The 23066-nt window shown below is 49.1% G+C and overlaps 3 protein-coding genes across 3 annotated transcripts; 2 read left to right on the top strand and 1 right to left on the bottom strand.

Moving 5' to 3' along the window:
• Positions 1-1123: 1123 nt before the first annotated feature.
• DEU56DRAFT_914870 (uncharacterized protein) lies at positions 1124-2395 on the top strand (the record flags this gene model as incomplete). The annotated part of the gene is made up of 7 exons (XM_041357677.1): positions 1124-1150; positions 1185-1206; positions 1253-1297; positions 1356-1406; positions 1465-1488; positions 1637-2162; positions 2218-2395. 7 exons carry the CDS (start codon positions 1124-1126, stop codon positions 2393-2395), a joined length of 873 nt encoding a protein of 290 aa, XP_041206195.1.
• A 7519-nt stretch (positions 2396-9914) lies between these two features.
• DEU56DRAFT_740822 (uncharacterized protein) lies at positions 9915-12074 on the top strand (the record flags this gene model as incomplete). Its single annotated transcript, XM_041348842.1, has 2 exons — positions 9915-10241; positions 10314-12074. The coding sequence occupies 2 exons, from the start codon at positions 9915-9917 to the stop codon at positions 12072-12074; spliced, it is 2088 nt and encodes a 695-aa protein (XP_041206194.1).
• Positions 12075-12914: 840 nt separating this feature from the next.
• DEU56DRAFT_485164 (uncharacterized protein) lies at positions 12915-14207 on the bottom strand. The gene is made up of 5 exons (XM_041346451.1): positions 13933-14207; positions 13644-13878; positions 13265-13594; positions 13071-13212; positions 12915-13018 (listed from the first exon to the last, which is right to left on the bottom strand). Exons 1-4 carry the CDS (start codon positions 14100-14102, stop codon positions 13120-13122), a joined length of 828 nt encoding a protein of 275 aa, XP_041206193.1. The 5' UTR covers positions 14103-14207; the 3' UTR covers positions 12915-13018; positions 13071-13119.
• Between the last annotated feature and the right edge of the window lie 8859 nt (positions 14208-23066).

Here is a 23066-nt window from a genome sequence, read left to right as displayed (position 1 = left end):
TGGGTGGAGACAGGAGTAGAGATAATGGAATTGATGAACTTGGTGGCTTACACAGCATTTGAAGCCTTGCCAGACAGAATTTGATGAACAACAGCTCTTTTGTTCTGTGGGGTAAGCTTAGGAGGACATTCCATTCTGACATTTTCCTTATCTGGTATGTTCTTCTTTATAACTGTAGCAATAGTAGACTTGCCAAGACCAGTTTTGGAAGCAATATTCCTGATAGATAAACCAGAGGTAGAGAGAACAAGGATATTATCCTTTTGAGCAGAGGAGATGGGCTTTATGATGAGTATGTTAAATTTTATGATTTCAAGTGGGTTTATATATTTAAATAATATTAAAATCAGACCATATTATTATTATGGTACCACTTTTATTAAGATTATTATGTATGAATGGTCTCATTTTGTGATTTTAATATAAAGTCACAAAAGTGTCCGAATGAGTCATAAGAATAGAATTACCATATCTCGCCCATATAAGGGTTTGTTCCCACGCTACATAGCTCAGATTCGAGCCATGATGTAGGGCTTTCAGACATGTCCCTATACCAATATGTTATATTTAGGTGCTGGCTTGCTATGATCCAATTACTCAAAATCACACAAACATCCGGACACTTTTTTGAGCCACTGTATGATACAGTGTACGAGCCTATAGGCTACTAGCCTACAACATTTCTGGTCAGACGTGGCCAAATACATGTCAATTAATCATCAATCATCGTGGCTCCCACGCAGCTCTAAGTGAGCTTCTATCTTTTTCACACTTGCCCATCTCCGTGCCCATCCTCCTTGCAACTTACCAGTGTCATTTTTCTGCAGATCGGTTGGCCTGCAACAGGAGCGAGCTTATCCTGGATACTTATCCCTGAAGCCTGAGTCCCGACATCTACCGGACTCACCTAATCGAATGCAATCAGCACAATGACCAGCGGATGACGCATGGGGGATTTTTAGCAAATGCCCTGCTTCCCTTTCGCTGTATCGTTATCTAGGTTTAATACTCAAATGATCAGGTCATCGACCCCAGGAATGAAGGTAATCTTTATGGTGTTTTTAAAAACTACTGATCGTACACCCTACTGTGTGGCGCATGGGGAGCCTTTTGCAAACACGCCATGTCCCTTTTGCTGGATGGCTTTGCTGTATGTGATCTGGTTTCTGAACTCAATTGATCAGTCAATTGACTACGAGGATGCAGGTAAGGTTTACTTCACGTGATATACCCAACTGATTGCGAGATTTAGTGTCCATCAGAACGCCCATGAAGTTTATGGTACCCCTCTCGTCAGGTAAGCTCTATGGGTGGCGGGCACCAGGGAAACCCCACTCACATGTTGTGTTCACTAGGACCACTGTCCATCAGAACGTCCATGAAGTTTATGGTACCCCTCTTGTCAGGTAAGCTCTATGGGTGGCGGGCACCAGGGAAACCCCACTCACATGTTGTGTTCGCTAGGACCACTGAAGTGGAGATCTCATGGTACGTACCCTGAGTGCATGTTCAATTGTCTCCCTTGCGTCGTATCACTATTAATGATGTTGTGTTTAGACCTGTTACTTTGCTTGTGTGATGCACTGGACTTATCATAAGTCGACTCAGGACTGGGGTTTCCCCGTTGTTTCCCCAGGACGAAGGTTTATAAAGACTCTGTCTTTGAATCTTTACCATTACAATCACTTAAACATCGCTCCTCGTCGACGAGGGCAGAAGTCTCAGGTTGCCACCACGCCTACTCCTGCTGCTGTACCTCTCCTCATCCCCACTGCTGCTGCCCCCATCGCTGCTGCCCCCATCACTGCTGCTGTTGCATTGAATGCAACTGCGCTTCAACACCCCCATAGACAACGACAAATGCCTATGAGGTTCCGCGACAACAACCCAGCTCAGACTGGCACCAATCATACGGCAGATGACGGAGAATATATTGAGATCGGCCATGTCTCTGGAGATGAAGAGGATGACTTGCCTGCACCAGGAGTCAGGGCTCCTCCTGTCCTTGGCCCACTGCAAACGGCTACTAGTACGGTTTACTCCACCCAAAACGATCCCTTAGCCACGGGTATCCAAGGAACGCAGCCCAAAAGCACAGCTGATGTCTGTGACTTCTTTAGGTTGGATCCAGCCACTAACCGCAAGATTTGCCAAGTATGCGAGTGAGCCCATATACATATCTGCCGTTCTTTTGTTCTTTTTCTCATCCTTGTCCAGGGACTTGCAGAAGGTGGACGATTCACACCGAATTACCACATACAAGCACATGACCAGCACTTCTGCCCATCGTAACCATGCTTTCTTCAGCCATACAGACCTTTACCTACAAGAGGCAGAGCGCCTGCGCTGGCCAATTCTTGTAAAGTCACTGAAGTTGCGCCTTAATGAAGGGTGAACTTTGGCAGCCATCTGTGAAAGACTTCAAGACCCCACTTATCATATTGACTTGTTTGGTACCATGCCTAATAATGGATCCAACGATTTGCTGCTAGGAACCGGGGTATCTCTGGATGATTACATTCTGGATTTTAGCATTGACGAGATGCACTGGCAGTTAGTGAAGTTCATAGTCGCGGATGACCAGGTGAGTGAGATTTACTTTTGATGTGCCCTTGTTAATTGATCATCTGCAGGCAATAAATATAATCAAATGTGTAGAGTTTTGGCGCCTGATACGTCTTCTGTGGAGGGATGTGAACGAGTCAGACATTCCCCACTGCACAAAACTTCGTGAACTGGTCATTATCGCATGGCACGAATATTTCCAGGTGTTGAAAAGAGATCTTGCGGTAAGTGTCTAGTTGTCGAGAGTCCCGTCAAATGCCTTATGTATTCTTACAGAGGGCGCAAGGGAAAGTATCCTTTACATCTGACCTCTGGTCGGATAAGAAACTCCGCCCATTCATGGCACTCACCGCTCATTGGATTGCCAAGAAAGAGAATACCTCAGTGCTAGTCTTGAAGGCGGCTTTGATTGCCTTTCACCATGTTCCTGGAAGCCACACTGGCAAATCGCTTGGTTCAGTATTATTGCATCTCCTTGAATCAGACTTCTATGAAGGAGCTCTCCCATTTACTCGAGGCACGTCAGATTGATTATGATCCGGTTGAAAACAGAATTCCCTGTTTTCCACACGTGATCAACATATGCGTGAAGCATATTGTCGACGACTACGCCATGGCAGACTTTTCCTGTGTGGGGGACCAATGGAACATTTGCGGCACACCTATCAACAAGAAGGAATATATTGGCGCTGTCACTGGTAAAGCTCTCGAGTGGGCCAGAAATGTTGTGTGCTCCATTCGTGCATCAGACCAACGACGCGGGATTTTACGGGACACTATTGTGATAAATAACGAGAAGGCATGATTTCAAGGAGACAATGGCGAGCCGATAAAGCTCCCTACAGTCGAACTCCTGCTCGATGAACCAACACGGTGGGATTCAGTTTACGCCATGCTTAACCGTCTATGAACTCTACGTCAGGTAAGGCCTTATCTCACTTGACATTAGTCATAGACTAATGATTGCCCAGGCAGTTGATTTATTCTTTGAGTCTGCCAATCAACGCTCCATACACGAGAAAAAGCTGAGTCCAATGGAATGGCATTTCCTTCAGGACTTCGAAGTGATTCTGGAGGTCCATATTAATGCCTTCGAAACACATGTCACAATTAACTGTGTAATGTCAGCCCCCACACAGAGCTCAGCAATCTATGTTGAGCGAGAGCACTCCCATGTTGGGTAGTGCGGTTCCAACATTTGAAAGGTTACTCGATGATTGGAAGCAGTTGGCCAGCGGCGCCCTGCACTGTGCACCACTTATCAACATTGGTTTGACTTGGGCGGAGAAGTATGATGACCGGATGGCCTGCACGAATGCATACACAGTTGTGATGTGTGAGTCCCTCGCACTTTCACAAAGGTTAATTTCTGATGATTGTTTTATAGTTGTTGATCCTACATGCCGAATGTCGTGGGCTGCAGATCACTGGGACAGGAATCGACTCAATTCGGCTCAAGCGTTCATTCTCAATCTAGTACGTCTAATTAACTAACAACGACATGCGCTCATATGTCCTGCAGATGCATACCAAGTGAGCACAAAGGCTCCCAGACGTACCGGTTCCAACCCACCCAGTCTCAAGACTACAAGCACGCACGCTAGGCTCGTGTATCTACGGACTTCCTGAGAGGGATGCACCGCCGCATAGCCATGATGTTGTCCAGACGGTCGAACAGGAGTTTGGGGCTTACACCACAGCCAATCTTAGTCCTCAGGGAACGAATATACTCTCCTTCTGGCAGGTGAGAATCTTATTCTCCATCAAGTCACATCTTTCGTCATTGACCACAACATCTCAACTAGATGTCTGAGGCAATGTTCCCGACAGTTTACACCATCACTATGGACTACCTCCCAATCCAGGCGTCTGCTGTTCCCTGTGAGTGGGTGTTCTCGTCAAGCAGCAAAACGTACACCAAGAAGCGCAATCGCATCTCCCCAGTCCTCATGGAGGCGCTACAGATGGTGAAGTTCTCCATCAAAAAGGAGCGACTGAACTTTACCAAAGGTTGGGCGGCATCGCAATGGGACATGGAAGGTGTGATGGTATCTGACAATGGTTCTGACGAGATTATGGCGCCTGTATCTAGTGAAATGACAGGTGACGGTTGTGCATACGACGCTGTTCTCAAAGCCATTGCAGAGCATGAGTGCGATGACGTTGACGACGAGGTCACCATTTATGATAACTGACATCTCCTCGATTTCCACATATCTTTTGCCACTCATTTCTTACTCTTTGCTTACCATCATTCACTCTATGTTTCTTTGTGTTTGTATATCTAATTTCATTTGTTGGCTCAAACGCATCTGACAGTCTCCTGGTCAGATAATTGCATCCTCAAGGTATGTTCAGCTGGAGTCATGCTGATCAGTGTGCGAGAGCGCCATCTCCCACAGGTTCACTCTTTTTACTCCGCTCTCTGTCACAATTTCCCTAGCGCTCCCCACCATCGACGGCATTTTGCTGCACGCAAAGCGATGTTTTCTGATGTCAGAGAACCTGCATGCACTCCGTCTCTCACCATCTATGAATCCCGCACCACGAACGCCTTCGGTGCATCAAATCACCGCTGATCTATAGGTATGAATGTCCATTGTCCATTGTAGGTATGTCCTGGAGGTTTCCCTGAAGAAAGTCACCGCTGAACCCGTTAACTTTAGGTATGAACGTCAGCGTCACAACTTTAGGTATGTCCTGGAGGCTTCCCTGAAGAAAGTCGCCGCTGAACTCATTAACTTTAGGTATGAACGTACAGCGTCGATTGTAGGTATGTCCTGGAGGCTTCCCTGAAGAAAGTCGCCGCTGATCTAATTAATTCTAGGTACAAATGTCTAGGTACAAACAGGGTGAGTTTTTTTTAAAAATTCTATATAATAGCAAGAGGTTGTGATGGCTCAGACCCCTCCTCAACGTACAGCATACAATGTGATATTGATTCTCGACGATCCCCGACGACTTTCGCTTCCAACCCAACCTTTTCACTTAATCCTCCTGCCCCCAACCCAATCTCCTCCAAACTGCACGCTACTAGTCATCCTCAGACATTTGCTGCCACCCCCACCTAATCCTCCCGCCCCCAACCCAATCTCCTCAAAACTGCACACCACTTCGCCACTAGTCGTCCTCAGACGTTTGCTGCCGCCCCCACCTGGGCCACCTCTGCTAATCCGCCGTTCCGTGAAGCCCTTTCTTCCCTTGCTGCCCTTGCTGCCCGTTCTACCATCATCTTCTCCATCTCCGCCTGTCTTTCCAGCATCTTGCGGGCACAAGTGAGACTGCAATATTGCTGATCTCAACTTAGCTTTCCGAATAACGGAGAAGTCAGCTGGCACTCACATCGGCTTGGGGGCCCATTGTGAATTGTGATCGTGTGTTTTGATATGCGAGATTATTTCAGACGTAGTTGGGACGTAGTGCTACGTAGTACTTGGTGTTGTCACTGTAGAATCACATCTATTGATTGATCGATATTGGTCGATTGCGCACAGCGCACAATGTTTCTTTTTGGGGTTCACCCTAAGAATTTATTAATACTTGTATTTCTAATTAAGTCTTACATGTTATTTTGGGTCCTACTCTCAACTCAACCACAACGTTTATTGCCCACACTGCACAAAATCAAACGACTAGGCATCCTCGGCACAGGCCAAATGGGCACCAGCATAGCCTTTGTAAGTTCATATCTGCCCTCCACGCCAATGTCCCTAAATTTTTGTCCTATTGAGATTTGAGAGGTTCTAACTTCTACGTCCCAACGACTGAAGTGTCTGATTCCCCACCATCCTTCTAACCCTCGAGGCCGATGACGGTAACAACCCCCTCATAGCTCCGACATGCCCTCTCCACCTTTGCTTCACTGCTGGTCATGACCCCGGACCAAGCTCAAAGTCGCATCACATATTTTCTTTTGCGCCCGTGAATCAACCTCCGTTTTACGCTGCCATTGGTTGATGAGCTTTCCCACTCATTGAAAAGGTGATGGCGAGCGTGGCTCTTCTAGACATGTGGCAGGCTTTGGAGGGGAAAAAGATAGCGATACTGGAAGACCGTCTAGGGGAACGGCTCATCCTACTGATGATCCAGGCATGTGTCTGCCTTGCTCTGGTCCTGATTGACAAGGGCCGCCCTGGCTAAATCAATCACAGATGGTCGTGGCTTCCCCGAGTCAACTCCAGGACCCGGCTCTTCAAAAGCTGATGCAGTGACTCTGGACTCTGGAGGCTGTGAATCTCGACACTAATGGGGAACTTGGGCTTGTGCCCGTGACATCCACAGCACGACCAGTTCCAGTAGATGAGGTTGGCATCTTCAAACCTGGTAAGTTGGGAACTGTCACATGCGAACCTGGACCTAGGCCTCTGACCTTGCCCCCAATAGCTTCGAAGTGCTGGACCATATCTGATATTGAGGTCCGCTGAGAGCCGTGCTCGCAAGGGTTGTCTTCTGGAACAGATAGACCCGTAGGAGTTGACGGTGCGTCCATTTTCCATCCGAAGTAGACTTTGCCACTGGAAAGGCAAGCATAGACTGCGGCCTCGTGCGAGAGGTAGATACGGGGGCATTGCCAGACGAAGGGGGTGTTTGAGGAAAGGGTCGCTTGGGAGACCGGCTTGGTGAACGACACTGAGAATGATTGGGCTCTGAGGGCTGTGATTGCATCCTGGGCGAAGCAGGCCTCGGCTTAGCCATCGAAGAAACTGCTGCTCCGATGTGTTTCTTTCTTTCTGGTGGTGTACAATCTACCAATGACACCATAGCTGATTTGTAAGTGACTATCATATTTGTTACTATATGCGTCGCTCATCTGGAGATAGTCTCAATCTTGCAGATGCTCTACAAGGGTATCGCTGTGTCGGTAGGGGTTGGCCAGGTCTGAGGCCAGGGGTCTGCCAGGGGTGCCAGGGGTCTTGCCTGGGCCTCGAGGCACTCAGTAGATATACTTCGTGCATGTCAGTAGCTAGTTCTCACCCATTCCATGACCTTCTTCCCATCTGTCTGGTCTGAGTCCCATGGATCACTATCCATGGTCTCCTTAGTCGTACCGACTCATCACCCTTCAGTGTTACTTGAACATATGGTGGACGCTCAGTATCTTGAAAAGAAGAATTATCATTAGTTGTACTCGTAAAATCCCCAGCCGCTCTCTACCATTTGTATCTATTTAAATTTTAAATTATATATTTATTCCAAATTTAAACTTAGTTTGAGCTGGCTTGAAGCCTGGAAACACGGCTTACTGACTAGACCGGGCCGTTTATTACGTAATATATAACTAGATACATGGCTTGGCTAACTACGGCTCCGGCCACGGCTAAAGCCGGAGATAAACTCAAACTGCGGCAAGACTCAGATCCGACAGCGAGAAGACTTGGATGCACATGATTTACTCCACACTCTGCATCTAGGTATACTACCTTTACATTTACAGCTTGCTCGAACTAAAAATGATCTGTTATAGGTGTAGTACATAATTTATATCTCGCAGAGTGCCGCGATTTTCGATGCAGTGTATGTTTATGTAAAGAGGTGAAATTCCCTCACACTTTGTAGGTGGGCGTCACGCGTTGATACCAATGTCTAATCGAATAATGGGTTGAAACTTGCCACTTATTCCAACAGGGGGCTCATATCAATCCCAGTAAGGCGTCTGGTCATCATCATCATGGGGCGTAAATCAATTGGCGTGACCTCCTGTTCGAGGACAGTTGCATAGAACTTGGAGCGCTGAAGGAATGTGTAAGTCATGACCATCGACGAAGCGTCAATCAGTAGACCCACTGACCACCTGTGCTAGGACAGGTGCATAAAAATTGGAACGTTGAAGGAGTCCAATCACCTTATGTTCATCCGTATTATCTTGCTCGACTTGTCCATTTTCAACGTTGAATTTTTAACAAAGAGCAACAATGAAGACCCCCGTGCGCCTATGTGTGGAGAAGCGGGCACTTACGCTGCAACTTATCCAGACGGGCACCTTATCCTAGGGGCTATATATGTGCGTCTGTAGTCCTGTTGTCCTTTGGAAACTCACCATCATGTCCTTTGCTTCTCACTCCAGCTCAACGTCGATCCCACATAGCTCCTGCCCAACCGCAATGCAGACTGGGCGCAAAACGTGATCAAAGACAGCCCAATTTCTTTGCGCAGTCGACCACCGGCCAGAACCCCGAGGTATTATGGCCCCTCCGTTGTTAGCCACATTTTCGAAGGTCTTCTTACTATTATCCAGATCCTTTGGATTTTGGCTGTTTTGATTTGAATAATCAGGGTCTCGCGCAGTGTGCTGAATCCCCGGCAGGCTCCGAACCGGCACCTTGCTCATAGAACGCGATTCTAGAAGACATCGCCGCCACCGAAACTTGTAAAGCGATATTTGTAGACCCCGCTGAACAACAAATTGCCGCGGTCCTGTGGGTTGCATCATTTCCTACTGGAGTGGGCAGTTAAACGTTATCGAACGTTGATAATTGGGAATCTCTACTGCAAGCCCGTTGACTCAGCTACAAGCACCGACAAATACTTCCGCCACACTTGCACGATGTGGTGAAAGTCGGCCGAACGGCCCCATTGGATGGCCTGGTGTACGTTGTTTCTCTCATCCATCAAGCTGAGTTACATTTAGCTCACTGCACTGGCACAAAAAATTTGAATGTCCATTGGATGCAGCTGAATTTTTTGGTTCTCGTATCGGAAATGACTGTCACTCTCTTTTTTTCTCTCCCAGATTTATTGTCCTTTGCGGTCATTGCCCTATGTCGGACATAGCCCAATACGCGGGGGGCTTACTCCCGCTTAATCTATCGTAAGGCCCGCCACTCTCTACCCCACCTTCAAGTAAGCACCGTTCTAGTCATTATGGATGAGCACAATCATATCGGCTCATATACTCTAATGGTATGTTACAGTTGTTCCACTTCCAAGCCCTGAACGGTGCTAGCTTCGTGTTATCAATTGTTCGTCGAGCGCCCCGCGGTCTTTCCTGTAGGATACTTCTACGACAACCCGGATCCGGAGTGGCTGAGTTCTTCTTCTTCTTCTTTTTTTTGATTCCATCTGAAAGCTCTATGTAGGACAATACATGTTAGTCTAGGGACACCTGTGTCCCAACGCTTCCTGATATTCGACACCCAAGATGGGACGCTAATTGTGGGTGCCGAATATGGGTGCCGAATATCCTTGATGCCGCATGCATAAGTGTGATATAAAGGTAATTCAGGGGCATCGCTGTAGAAAGTAACACCCTGCTTGTGTCTCTCTTGTCACCGTGAGTCTTGTTCATCGCTCGAAAATCCTGTAGGCTTTGTGCTCATCATCACACCAAAAATTTCACAGGAACAGCTAGAATGCCTCTGCTAGGACTGTCACGCACGCGCAATCACGACTCCCAACCTTTCGCTTGCTATGACAACCTGGGCAGGGAGAAAAAGCATGGTGCAGGGCAGAGATATGTCAACCCTACCACTGGGATCTGTCGAAAACTCGTACTGCAAGCCGTCAAACCCTCTCAAACATCCGAAGTCAAAGTCAAAGAAATTCCCATCAAGCATCACGCCAACGGCACGAGCAAACTCGCCAGATGGCTTTTATCCAATTCCCCCATAAGAAGATGGATTATTCTCGAGTGGTTCATCAAATTCTTGCTGTTTCATTGGCTGCTATTTTGGTCAAGCGTCTTGTCTTTCGCGCAAATTTTCTTATATGCAGATGATGATGATGATTGGGACTCCGGCGAGGTTACGGAGTCGCATAGCGCTGGATACTACAAACCGTATAGCCGCAGGTTTCGCGGCCAGCTATGGGCAGCTCGTTCCTCCAGGGAGTATTCTTCGCGCTTTAGAGAGGAGGAAGAGAACGAAATTCGGACACACACTCTTCATCCTCGGCATCTCGTGATCCGCGACCAGAACGAGTGGGTTCTATGCGCAAATCGTGATATCATCATCCACACCAAATTCATCGCCATTTCTTACTGCCAGGCCGATGCCTTCACTCGGGGAACACCGAGTGAGAATCAAGAGAGGGCAGACTTCACAGACGAAGTTCGTGCAGCAGTACTCGGACAGGGATTCGATGCCTATTGGCTCGACCTGGAGTGTCTGGGGGCGACTCAGTCAGAGAAGAATATGGATGTGTACTGCATGGCAGACGTCTACCGTAGAGCGGAGGTGACTTTGATCATGCTCGGGAGAGCTGCGTCTGGAGAGAACGAGTCTAGAGAGAACGAGTGTTGGGAGAGATATGGCCAGCGGGTATGGACTTTCCCCGAAACCCTCCTGAGCTCTCGTCTTTGCTACAAGTTCCGGGATCGGGAAGAGGTTAACTCGTTGTCGTTGTTTCAGCTGGCTAACCTGGCCTATGCGCACTCCGAAGATGAACGAGCAATCGTCAACGCATACGGCGGAAAGGATCCGCTTGAGCGGCTGGAGCGCTTGACACTCCTTCAACAAGCTATATGGAGGCGCGGTACATCAAATCATCCAATAGGTCCTCCACTCCCGCCACAGTCGGATATGATAGGCGGGGAGCCTATCTCCAGTGGGGTGTACCCAGCGGAGCATGTCTATGCTCTCATGGGCTTTTTTGAGCACCGCATTCTTCCAAACCATATGGAGGACAGTCTGAAAGCTCTCGCAAGGTTGTCAATGGCCAACGATAACGACCGGATCATTGAGCGCATGCTATCCATGCTTCCCTCAAACATTACCGAGATGGCGTGCTGGTACGCTGAGAATGATATGTACGGCGCGAATCTTTGGGATATGATCCCGGAGATCCAAGTCTCTGGTGTGACGAAGAGCGGAGCTCTCGTTGCGGATGGCTGTCGGGCGGCAGCTATCAGATGGAGGGATTTCCCAAAGGTTGCATGTACGTTCAGGTATTCGCTGAGGAGGCGAATTGCCGGTTCCATGCCGTATCTCGCATGGCTGATCGTTATCGCCGGGGTGGTAATTATGATTATACTGAACACCTACAAAAGGACAGGCATCGCATTCATCGCCGTCGGAGTCGTGCTCCTCCTCCTTTCCCCTAAATCGTTTCTCTACAGTCAATCTGGGCCTGTTGTCAACGCGCCGCCATGGCTCATCGGGGTCAAAGGAGTGATCCACAGAGATATTGTAGAAAGTTATTTGTATGGGGGCGCCATACAATACTTAAGGATGATTTTCACACCGAGCGGTTCTTGGTTCTCCGTTCCGGAACAAGAGGAGTTACGTGGGGGTTCAAACAAGCAATACGAGGATGCGATACAGGCAGAGGAGAGTGGATCATATGCGGGAAAGATGTACACGCTCATCGACACATACTCGTCGACGATGTACTATTTCCATGCTGAGAAAGCGCCGACAGTGTGTATCTTCACAGGACGGGAGGGAGGGCTTGGCAGGTTCTTGCTTTGTTCGGAGAACTGCCAGAGCAATGAGCTGCATAAGGAGAGCGTGTTGAGGATGCCCACGGAGATCATTCAGAAGATGCCGATGTGTGGTTGGATCGCACTTGGATGAGATTGAGATTGATATGCGTAAGGCCTCTACGGACCACTTCTTTATGTAAATCATCATGTACTTTGCTATGCTCGCTACCTACACCCCCTTTGTATCTCGTATCTACTCTGTCCTAGTCACGACAGCGCATTTTGGCTGTAATGCTTTTCAGGTTATCATTTCTTAGTTACCTCGCCGTATCTTTTTCTTCGTTTTCTTGTCTGAATCGTTGAGCTTCACCTATGCATATCATTCTCATGGTGTGATTTCATTTTCGCTACTATTCATAATCGCAAAATCGCTGTTTGTTGAATGTTTTTGCTACTCGCTGTCATTTTTTCACCACTGATGCTCGCTCTCGCGAGCTGCAAATCCGTGGGACGAGAGCCTTGCCCATATATTCAAGTCTTTCTGTAATCATCATCTCCTGTTCTGGCTCGAAAGACAGTGGTGTTTGAAGGATCTGCCGTCTTGCCTCACTATTCTATCCGAAAGCCAGAAACTTGCAATGGTGCGTCCTCAACATTTTGTTAGACTCACAATCTGACCTGCGCATGTAGGCTCGCAAGATAGACCAGTGTTTCGATGCGATGAGCGTGTGTACGAAACTGTTCACAGAGACGCTATACCGGGCGTGGGCTGCAAGCAAAACCCTTGATCAATGTTCATTACCATATCTCTGACATCATGATCCACGTGCTCTTCCATACCAACGATATTTTAGCCTCATCGATGATAAACATATACCCGAACGATATGTTCATCCTGCTCCGCGATGCGACAAGAAATTTCAAACACAGGACATCTGCGGGTGGGCCCTTTGTCAATGAGAATCAGTATATCGTAACGTCCACTGGACCACCGTGGAGCACATGCAAAAGCCCTTTGTCGCCACCAGGATATACAAACCATCGCCCATCTTTGGCCCATTCATCTTCATGTGTGTGTATCGCCCGCGCCTCGCACTACGCCAATCTGAGCGAGAAGACTGTTTTTCATTGAGTGAATCAGACACACAAAGTCATGGGGCAAACCCCTCTCGATCGTGATACGACGACATTCCAACCTACTGCCATCCAGGAGTCGCTGTTGGCCGACGCCGAGGATCCGAAGCTTGCGCATCTTTGACTGTCTCCAATATTTCATTTTTGAACCCTTCCTGCAAATTAATATCAACATTAACCTTCTTGCACATTGAAAGTAAAGCTTACATTCGTCTTGAACACCGACATCAGTGACTGCACTGCTCTCCACGCCCATTGATAAGTCTCCCTCATCTTTTCCTGCTCAGAAGTCGAAGACATGAGGAACCGTGCGACACGCAGCTGAGAGTCGCGATCCGGGCTATTGTGGTACTCTTCGATACTCTGCGGAAACTGCGCTTCACGCTGCTTTCGAGCGTGGGAATCTCGCATGCCCAACCGACGGCGTTGAGTGAGGAGCGGGAGGAGGGATTTGAGGTAGTTATAGCGGATCTGAGATAGGGCGTCGTCCATATCGTGCTGGAAGCGCTTCATGGGTCTTGCGTCGTTGTATAGTTCCTTTAGAACATCGTCAGATTTGTCGGATTGCAAACAAAGGAAAGCTTACATTGAGAGCCGCAAGATAATCGACCTGGATCTGGTCTTCCGGATCCACTCCCGTTATTGAATCGTCGATACAATTATACCTGTCAAGGACTTCCTGGCGGTACTCTGCAGCCTGGAACATAGTGAGAAGCTGAACGTCTTCTTCATGCTGTCTCTTCAGCTCCTGTATCTTCTCGTCGACAGTTTCTTTCGTCTCTACCGGCGGTGCTTTAGGACCGGCTTTAAGTTCTTTCAACCTGCAAAAGATTAGCACCTTGAATTGTCATAGTGTAGGTAAGAACAAAACTTACGAAGGTCCGTTATAAGACCCCTTGGAGGCAAGGACGTACTGGGCAAAGTGGTGTCTGCTAATGGCCAAGTCGTCCGGGTTGGCGGGATCGAGAGGGATGTGTCTCTCGCGGAATCCATTTCTACCTTTGTTCGTTTCCTTGGGTTGTCGCAGACCACTTGCAGAAGACATCGTGTTTAACAGGAAATCATGGGCCTGATCTTAAAAGAATATAAGGGAGAAAACTTCGAAGCAAGCCAGCAGGCAGCTGCGAACCTCTGCGAACCAACATGTGTGCCACAGGATTTGGCCGAATTCCCTTACATGTACAAAGAATGATTAATGATTGTCCAAATGTCGACAAGCTTTATTGTCGAGATGGTTGGTTGTCGTCTATGGCGCTGGATTCGTTCAACTATTCCCCACACAAAATATGCACATATACACAAAGGATTCACACATACAGAGTCGCGTACCGTTGCCGAGATGTATCAGGATGCTTTGGGATTAGCGTGACTTCCCGTTTTGGTAGCACCGCACGACGACAAAATGCTTGAGCTCGCTGTCCTCAACAGCGAGCTCAAAGAATTGCCCAATCCTTCACCCTTTTCACTAGTTCTTTTCAGGAAAAAAAATTATTTGTAGCTTAACCATGCTTACTCTTGGACAACACAACCCTCCTTCCCCACCTTCTCCTCCTCCCCACCCTGACCGCTTTTCTGGTATTTTCTGGACTCTAATTGAATACTTCTGGCTTTGTAGAAGTTCTAATATATTTATACAATAAATACATCATTAATTGAGCCCATAATAAGCCCCTCAGAGCGCCCAGTATAAATACATGACAGGAATGGGTGAATATTGTAAGTATGGAAGATTTATGGTCAAAATAGCATAGTGAACTAGCTACAGCTTATTATTTTTTTCCCTCAAAAGAACTAGTGAAAAGGGTGAAGGATTGGGCAACTCTTTGAGCTCGCTGTCCTCAACAGCGAGCTCAAGCATTTTGTCGTCGTGCGGTGCTACCAAAACGGGAAGTCACGCTAATCCCAAAGCATCCTGATACATCTCGGCAACGGTACGCGACTCTGTATGTGTGAATCCTTTGTGTATATGTGCATATTTTGTGTGGGGAATAGTTGAACGAATCCAGCGCCATAGTTCACCATATCGTAAACTTGTCATGACCGATCCTACTCAAGCTGTACACACTGCACAGGGTACTAGCTATGTTGCGGACTCTTCGTCTGTATGTGTCTGCCCCGCATCCGAGTCAGCGCTGTGTCCTTAACTTACATTGTCCGACACAGAGCAACCCACCAGTTCTGAAACCTATTGGCTGAGGGGATGATCTTTCAAAATGCAGAATGACCTGCAACATTAAGTCTAAGTACTATTATAGTCACGACAAAAGTCCCGCAACATGTGCTGCCGTCCTCTTAAATTTTGGTTTTGACCTGGCAGGTATAAGCCTCAGCATGTGACAGTAAATCTTTTCAGTCCGTCAATCTTTGATGGTGCCAGCAGGATTTGTAAAGTTTCCCACCCGTGTAGTCGGTGTCTCCAAATTGGAGGGGTTCCCCTTGAGTGAACAACTCACTTTTAATTTCTCGAAGCATGTACATGAACATGCAATATTGCAGCTTGCGCGTTCGTACGCAGGTCTGGACGGACTTATGTGGTCAGCGTTCTGTGCGATTCCTCTTGTACGCCTTACTGAATTTTGAACGCCCAGGATGTTCTTCATCAGAGATTGTGATTTTCCTTGCTCCGTGAAAATCCTGCTAGATGTGCAGAACTATGAAGACCTCCCCTAACCTTTTAGATTCTCTCTCCAGACACCCCCGTGTTCAGAAATCTGCGTTAAACCGAAGTCGTGGTGGCATTTCTGGACGACTAGCCTCCGACCGAAGAATGGTCACCAAGGCTGGAGTTGCGACATCGAAGGAGATTATCATCCTGACATTGCAAAAAATATCTTGCTCGAGTATAAGCCATGGGGAGGGGGGGGTATATATCGCTTGCAGGCTATAGGGCTGGGCGTCATAAACGGACCTGGGGCTGCTATAGCCCACAATATTGGGCCTCGCTGCCGAAGAAAATGTGGGAGTTGAGACATTAACTATATGGTACTTGACATGCATGCATGTCATTGCATGAAGCCTCATTTGATCGTAGTTCTATTACATAATGGTCAGCAAACTGAGTTCTCGTTGATTACTATGGTACGCCTGGCGCTAGCTTGACGCCCGGCTGTCTGGGCTTTGTAGATAGGGGCCGCGTGTGTGGAAGTGGAGATTGAGAGGAGAAGGGGATGAAGTAGTTTACGGGGAGAGTTAGATATCTGTGAATGAGAGGTCGCGCGTTGTGCTCTGCACTGTTAGGGGGTGAGAGTGAGCTAGTTGATGCGAGGTGAGAATGTTAGTGAGAATCCACGAAAAGCTTCGCTTTCGTGTGGTGGGGAGGGTCTGGCTCTGCCAGACTGCGCTTGGGCGCATGGTCTGGGAGGAGCGCTCTGAGTCCGGGTTTGGGGTTCGAAAAAGCTGAAGTTTTGAAGGTACCGGACGCAGAGGGGACAGACCCCCTGAGCGTGTTGTGTTCGAGTCTCGAAGTGTGGGATGGAGGAAACCGCGGAGGAGAGAAAAAGAGAAAAACGAGACCAGACCATACCTGGAGCGTGGCTCGAATACGAGTCGAGTGTCTCTTCGAGACGCCCGACCCCGACACAACACGAGACATGAGAAAGGAGTGACAGAAAGAAGGTTCATCAATTGTTGCGAAATGCGAGAGGACAATATAATTACGTGTGCGAACAGGAACAGGAAGTGCGTGTGGAGAAGAAGACTGTATTAAGAGGCATGACGATGATGATATTCTTGCATGGAAGATTGTAAGCGAGTAAGTGCGATAGGGGAAGCAGAAGCGGATGCAATGAACAAGGGAAGAACAGATTCTATCTGGCGCCAGTAATCGAGAAAGGCCCTGGATTTCCAGCGACCCTGAGTGGCCACCATGTCAGGGTGAACGCCCTCCAACAGCAACTCCGTGGCCCCACCTATGCGGAAGGCGTGACCCGGCATGCTTGCGTGGCCTGCTTCTACCCAGACAGCGTTGACACGGTCCATGAACCAAGATTTGGACATGGGCGCCCATGAACCATCTGCTGTTTCAAAGGAGAATAAGGGGGAGTCAGAAGGTATGTTGACGTTGACGTCGAGATGTAAGAGTAGTGCAACAAGTGGACAAGTGGGGTGGTCCCGAGCGGTGATACTAATGCTCGCGCCCTCGGTACCCGTAGTTTTCGTCCAGGGAATGTGAAAGGAGGAGCGACGTACATTGTGCGAATCTTGTGTGATGATGGGAAGCACAGACCGCGAAACATGCTTGATGGCATCAAAAGTATTGGGACTGGGGATGAGTAGTTCACCAAGACTGGTGGTGGGTTAGTTGGGAGTGGAGTATGGGTTGGAAGATCCTACCGACAACAGCACCAGAACGCGACACATGCGATGGCGAAGACTGCTACGTCGAAAGAGTCTGTCACATTGAGACCTTCACCCAGTTGAATGAGTGCGTCTAAGGTGACTGGAGGACGTTGGGCCCTCTTTGAATTAGGCGGAACAAGACGGGTAAGTCCATGCTTCATGTGGTGGAGAAGGGGAGAATTTGCGCCGTTCCAAGGCGCGCCATTGACTATGTGCCAGAAGTGTAAGCCGGAAAGCCAATTGCTAGCAGTACTATCAGAAATCGACCCCGCTGCTTCTGTGATGAAGGCAGCTAGTAAGGTATCAGAGGCTGGCATGCGTAGGTGCTCAGGAATCTGTAGTCTATCACAGTATTGGGTGAAACGTAGAAGACCCGCGCCGTAATTGCTGCGGGTGTTTTCGTCGAGGGACTGAGTGAGCACGGAATACATTTTGAGAATGGTGGGTTCAGGGAAGATTTGTTCAAGCTCATGCTGAGCATTGAAGCCGTGTGGAGTGGTCCAGAGGAACAATTGCTCACTGGCGAGGACGTGTGGACGGTGAGCGGAGGGAGTGATGACGGCGTCTTTACGAGGTCTGCGTGGTACCCGTAGTTGTCCATCAGGACGTACTACTGCAGCCTCGCGGATTTCGACAGAATCTAAGCATTGGGAGATGAGTGGGATGTCGAAGACGAGCTCGATCTCAGTATCAGGGGGAAGTTCCATAGGTGATGAAAGGTGTGAGGTCTTCGGGAATAGGGATGCGAAATGGGAGACGAAGAGAAGGGTGAGGAAGGATCCCCCGTGAGATGGGGTCGGCGATGTTGATACTGGTGTTGACATATATAAGGGAGATGGATAGATCCGCCGCTCGAAGCATGGCCTCCGTGCGTTTAATGCATGTGTTGGACGCGAGGTTGGAGCAACGGCCTTTGCGAAAGGAACCGATGGTGCCCTCATTGTCACTGCGGATGAGTACATCGGCATTGGAGATGCCAAAGTGGGAAGTGACGGCGACGGCAAACTCAATAGTGATTGTCTCCAGCCAGCCGATGTTGTGTCCGATTGGAGTACACCATCCGTCTCGTGTGATCCACGCCTCCCAGAGGCCATTCCAGCAGAGACCGATGCCAGTGCCTGTGGACGCGTCGACCCAGATGTTGTAGTCGCGCGTGGGAGGTCTGGGAGTGAGAAGACGGGGATGATGGTCATTCTCCAGGAGGTAGAGCCACCAATGGAGATTGGATTTGACTGAGTTCCACATGTAGCGAGGAATGTAGTCCGCTGGAAAGTCAGCGATCCAACGATATAATGCGGAGAGGTAAGCACGACCATGCGGGAATACGAAGGCGCAATGGGTGAGTGTCCCGCTGATCTTCTCAGTGGGCTTCTTGAGAACTTGGCGTGTGGAGTATGCATCCAGGAAGGAACGCAGATGATGGATGTACTTGAGGTGTTTGGTCTCAGGGAGAGCGACCGTGCGAGCGGGAAAGTTGAAGGTGTAGCCAACATAGTCCTGTACATCGGCGAAGTCGGAGCCTTTGTCCTTGTGCCAAGGCGCGTTGATCGGACCGATGTAGTCTTTGGCTGAGTGGATGTCATAGCGATAATGGAATAGGATGCCGTTAGACATGCCAGTGAAGGAGCCGTTTGGATCTGGGACTCGCACGATGAGGAAGTCATCGACCCACTTCCACGCGGGACCAATATCTGTGTGCTTCCAGATGTCCACGGTGGCATTGGCAACTTCTCCCTGGAGTCCGGCCACGGAAGCTGCACCAAAAGGGAGGTTATGGTCGATGTAGAATAGATCGTGAAAACGCACCACTAAGTAGCGCTTGTGATCTGGGAGTATGGGAATAGTGCGATAGGCACTTTCGATGTCTAGAGAGGCAGCTTGAGTGCCCGGAAGGGCGGTAGCAACCTATGACAGGAGAGTAAGCGAGAGCGCTTGGAGGAATCTCTGAGGAGATGGATGCTGCCCGGGGCTGCCCGAGAGATCACACTCCTCAGCAGCAGTTAGGCCGCGAGGTCATGTGATCAGACAGTAGTGGAGAAGGGGGAAGGCGCGAGTGGGAGTGAGAAGTGGGAGAGGGACATACGAAGGCGGCGACTTGTTCCGCTGTACCCCAACGAGTCAGGTAGTCTTTCGCGTCAATTTCATCGTTGATAGAACGACCCAGAGTGCCCTTGTAGGATAGGTTGCGACAAACGCGGTGTTTGGGTGGTTGACCTGGAGCGCCGTCTTTGGAGGCAATTTGGAGAGGGGAGGAACAGAAAGGCCCGATTTTGAGTTCAAGTTCTTGCTGGGTGAATGGACCACTGAAGCGTCCCAAGGCGAGTTCGGAGTTGATGTATTCTTTGATGACGTGTTCGTGCTCGTACGCGCTGGGAAGATTGGGAGGCGCGTAGGTGGAATGGATGGCTTCGAGTCGACCAAGTGGGAAGCCGTGCTTTAATTTGAACACGAGTTCTGGATAATCATCAAGAAGATTAGCGTTGCGCAAAAAGGTATCGAGATTGTCGGCTGAATAAGGTGAAATAATTTTGGCGAAGTCTGGATCATTATCGTATGGAGTACAAGTGATGCTGAGGTGGTCTAAATATACATGGTGAGGTGCTGCAATAATGGGAATAGGGTTCGTGTCCCAGCAAGAAAAGGGAATGGAGGACGAATTAAGAGGCCAGGCACTTGCGACTGCAGGCACCATGGTCAGTGGACCCGCAGAGGGAGCAGGCGTGGATTTCGCCTTCTCTGTGGGAGCGCTTGGTGCAGGTGCGCTTGCCGTTGCAGTAGATATTGTAGTCGACGCAGTACTTGACGTCGCCATTGGCTCATGACACGAGTTGCTTGTTATTGACCTTCGAGTGTGACGTCGAAGTCGACGACGAGGCGTCGGTGCAGCTGGGGAAGGTGTGACCGAGTTGTCCGCAAGCCAAACAGAGGGGAGGGAGGCGTTCAGAGTCGTTGGGTTTGGTGGGGGGGCGAAAGGATTTTTCGGTGCTGGGATTCTTGCGAAAGGAAGAGTCTCTGGAAGGATATGGTTCGTGGTGATGGCTTTTAAGGCCGGTGACGGCGTCACTGACGGCTCTTAAGGATTCGTATCTGGCAACGCGTCCTTTAACGTCTTCGAATTGACGAAAGTACTTAACTTCGTCAAGAGTCTGAGGGTCTGCTGCGTAAGATGCACGTTGTTCAATATCGAACGTAAGTATGGCTGTCCAATTGTCGGTGAAGTCAGGATGTTCGCATAGGATGTCGTAATGATTGGTCCATCGGGTAAGAATCTCGGGGGAGGCGTGTTCCTGAAGGAAGCGTAGATAACCTGCCCAGGCTTCGTGCCATTCCGGTATGCTGATGGTGGATTCTGCTGGGAATTGCGAAATATCAAGAAGATGACATTTCGTGGGAGCCGATCCTCGATGGGAAGAGTAGAAGGTGATGAATTTGAGTGTGGAAGACTCGAGGAAGAGTCGCCTCGTGATTTTAGAGGTAAGTAGCGAAAAGGGTATGTGCTGATTGTTCCTGGCCAGTTCTAGAATGTAAGTATGAATGCCGTAAACGTCCCTAATGGAGTGAGAAGGTTGCATTAATCGTTCTTTGGTGACGTCAAATATGAGTGAAGTGGATGATGTACTAGCAGTGGGAGTGGAAGTTGTGATGGCTGGCGTGAGGGAGGGGGCTAATGCTGCGTTAAGAGAGGAGTGAAAGGATATTTGTTTGGATGGGGATAACTTTTGGAAGGCGGCAAGTATGCTAGACATATTAATATTGGTGGTAGTAGTAGCGGGGGTACTGGGTCTGGACAATGGGGTAGAGGGAACAGCGGGTACTTGTAAGGTAACAGACGGGGTGCTAGTAGCAGTGGGAGAAGTATTAGTGGAAGAGGAAGGGCCGGCTGTGGCGTTAGCCGACGCGGTATGATTGATTTGGGGGTTAGCGAAGGAAGGAGGAACGACAAGGAGTGCCTCGTCATTGTCCACGTTGACCTCACCTTGAGCGCGACGCGTTTGACGCGCTTGATTATGCATGGTGATGGCCATGTTTTCGGCAATGATTTGGTCGCGACTGAGGGAGGTCTTCCCGGCAGGGGGGGCAGAATTAACCATGATGATTATTAGATGTGAATATGATGCTGAACGGGGGGAAGTATCGAAAAATGACTAAAAGTTGGAGACGAGTACGGGAAGATGGTGGTACGAGGCGAAAAGATTCAAAGAGCACTATCGTAGAAGTTGGGTACTTATCTAGTGTTGCGCACGGGCCCACTACTATGGTAGTGCGGGAAGTGTCAACGGGAGAGACACGTGCGGCTTACAAAGCCCTAGATCAACGTGGTGTGCTCGCGAGCTCGCATACTCGTTGATCGTCCAGCTTTGTAGATAGGGGCCGCGTGTGTGGGAAAAGGCAATAGTGGGAAGGAGGAGATGAAGCGATGCTACTGGAAGAGATCGATATCTATGAATGAAAAAGTCGCGCGTTGCGCTTAGCACTGTTAGGGGTGAAAGTGAGCTGGTTGATGCTAAGTGAGAATGTTAGTGAAAATCCACGAAAAGCTTCGCTTTCGTGTGGTGGGGAGGGTCTGGCTCTGCCAGACTGCGCTTGGATGCGTGGTCTGGGAGGAGCGCTCTGAGTCCGGGTTTGGGGTTCGAAACAACTGAAGTTTGAAGGTACCGGACGCAGAGGGGACAGACCCCCTGAGCGTGTTGTGTTCGAGTCTCGAGGTGCGGGATGGAGGGGACCGCGGAGGAGAGAAAAGAGAAAAACGAGACCAGACCATACCTGGAGCATGGCTCAAATACGAGTCGAGTGTCTCTTCGAGACGCCCGACCCCGACACAACACGAGACATGGGAAAGAAATGACAGAAAAACAGTTCATCGATTATCGCGAATACGAGAGGACAGTGTAGATACGCGTGCGAACGGGACAGGAAGTGCATATGAAGAACAGAATCATGTTAAGAGGCATGACGACGGTGGTATTCGTGCATGGAAGATTGTAAGCGTGTAAGTGCAATAGGGGAAGCAGAGGCGGATGCAATGAACAAGGGAAGAACGGATTCTATCTGACGCCAATAGTCGAGAAAAGCCCTGGATTTCCAGCGACCTTGGGTGGCCACCATGTCGGGATGAACGCCCTCTAGCAACAGCTCCGTGGCCCCACCTATGTGGAAGGTGTGACCCGGCATGCTCGCATGACCTGCTGCTACCCAGACGGCGTTGACACGGTCCATGAACCAAGATTTGGACATGGGAGCCCAGGAGCCATCTGCTGTTTCGAAGGAGAATAATGGGGTGTCAGAAGGATTGTTGATGTTGATGTCGAGATGTAGGAGTAGTGCGACGAGAGGACAAGTGGGATGGTCCCGAGCGGTGATACTGATGCTTGCACCCTCGGTACCCGTAGTCTTCGTCCAGGGGATGTGAAAGGAGGAGCGACGTACATTGTGCGAATCATGCGTGATGATGGGAAGTATGGACCGCGAGACGTGCTTGATGACATCAAAAGTATTGGGACTGGGAATGAGAAGTTCACCAAGACTGGTGAGGGGTTAGTGGTGTAGAGGAGTGGAAGTAGTGATGGATCCTACCGACAGCAACACCAAAATGCGACGCACGCGATGGTGAAGGTTGCTACGTCGAAAGAGTCTGTCAAATTGAGACCTTCACCCAGTTGAATGAGTGCGT

This window comes from Suillus clintonianus (genome assembly GCF_016758775.1).
Source record: "Suillus clintonianus strain FC179 chromosome Unknown DEU56scaffold_60, whole genome shotgun sequence".
Classification (NCBI taxonomy): Eukaryota; Fungi; Basidiomycota; class Agaricomycetes; order Boletales; family Suillaceae; genus Suillus; species Suillus clintonianus.
The sequence above is the reverse complement of the archived record's forward strand: the minus strand, read 5'-3'. Positions and strand labels throughout refer to the sequence as shown.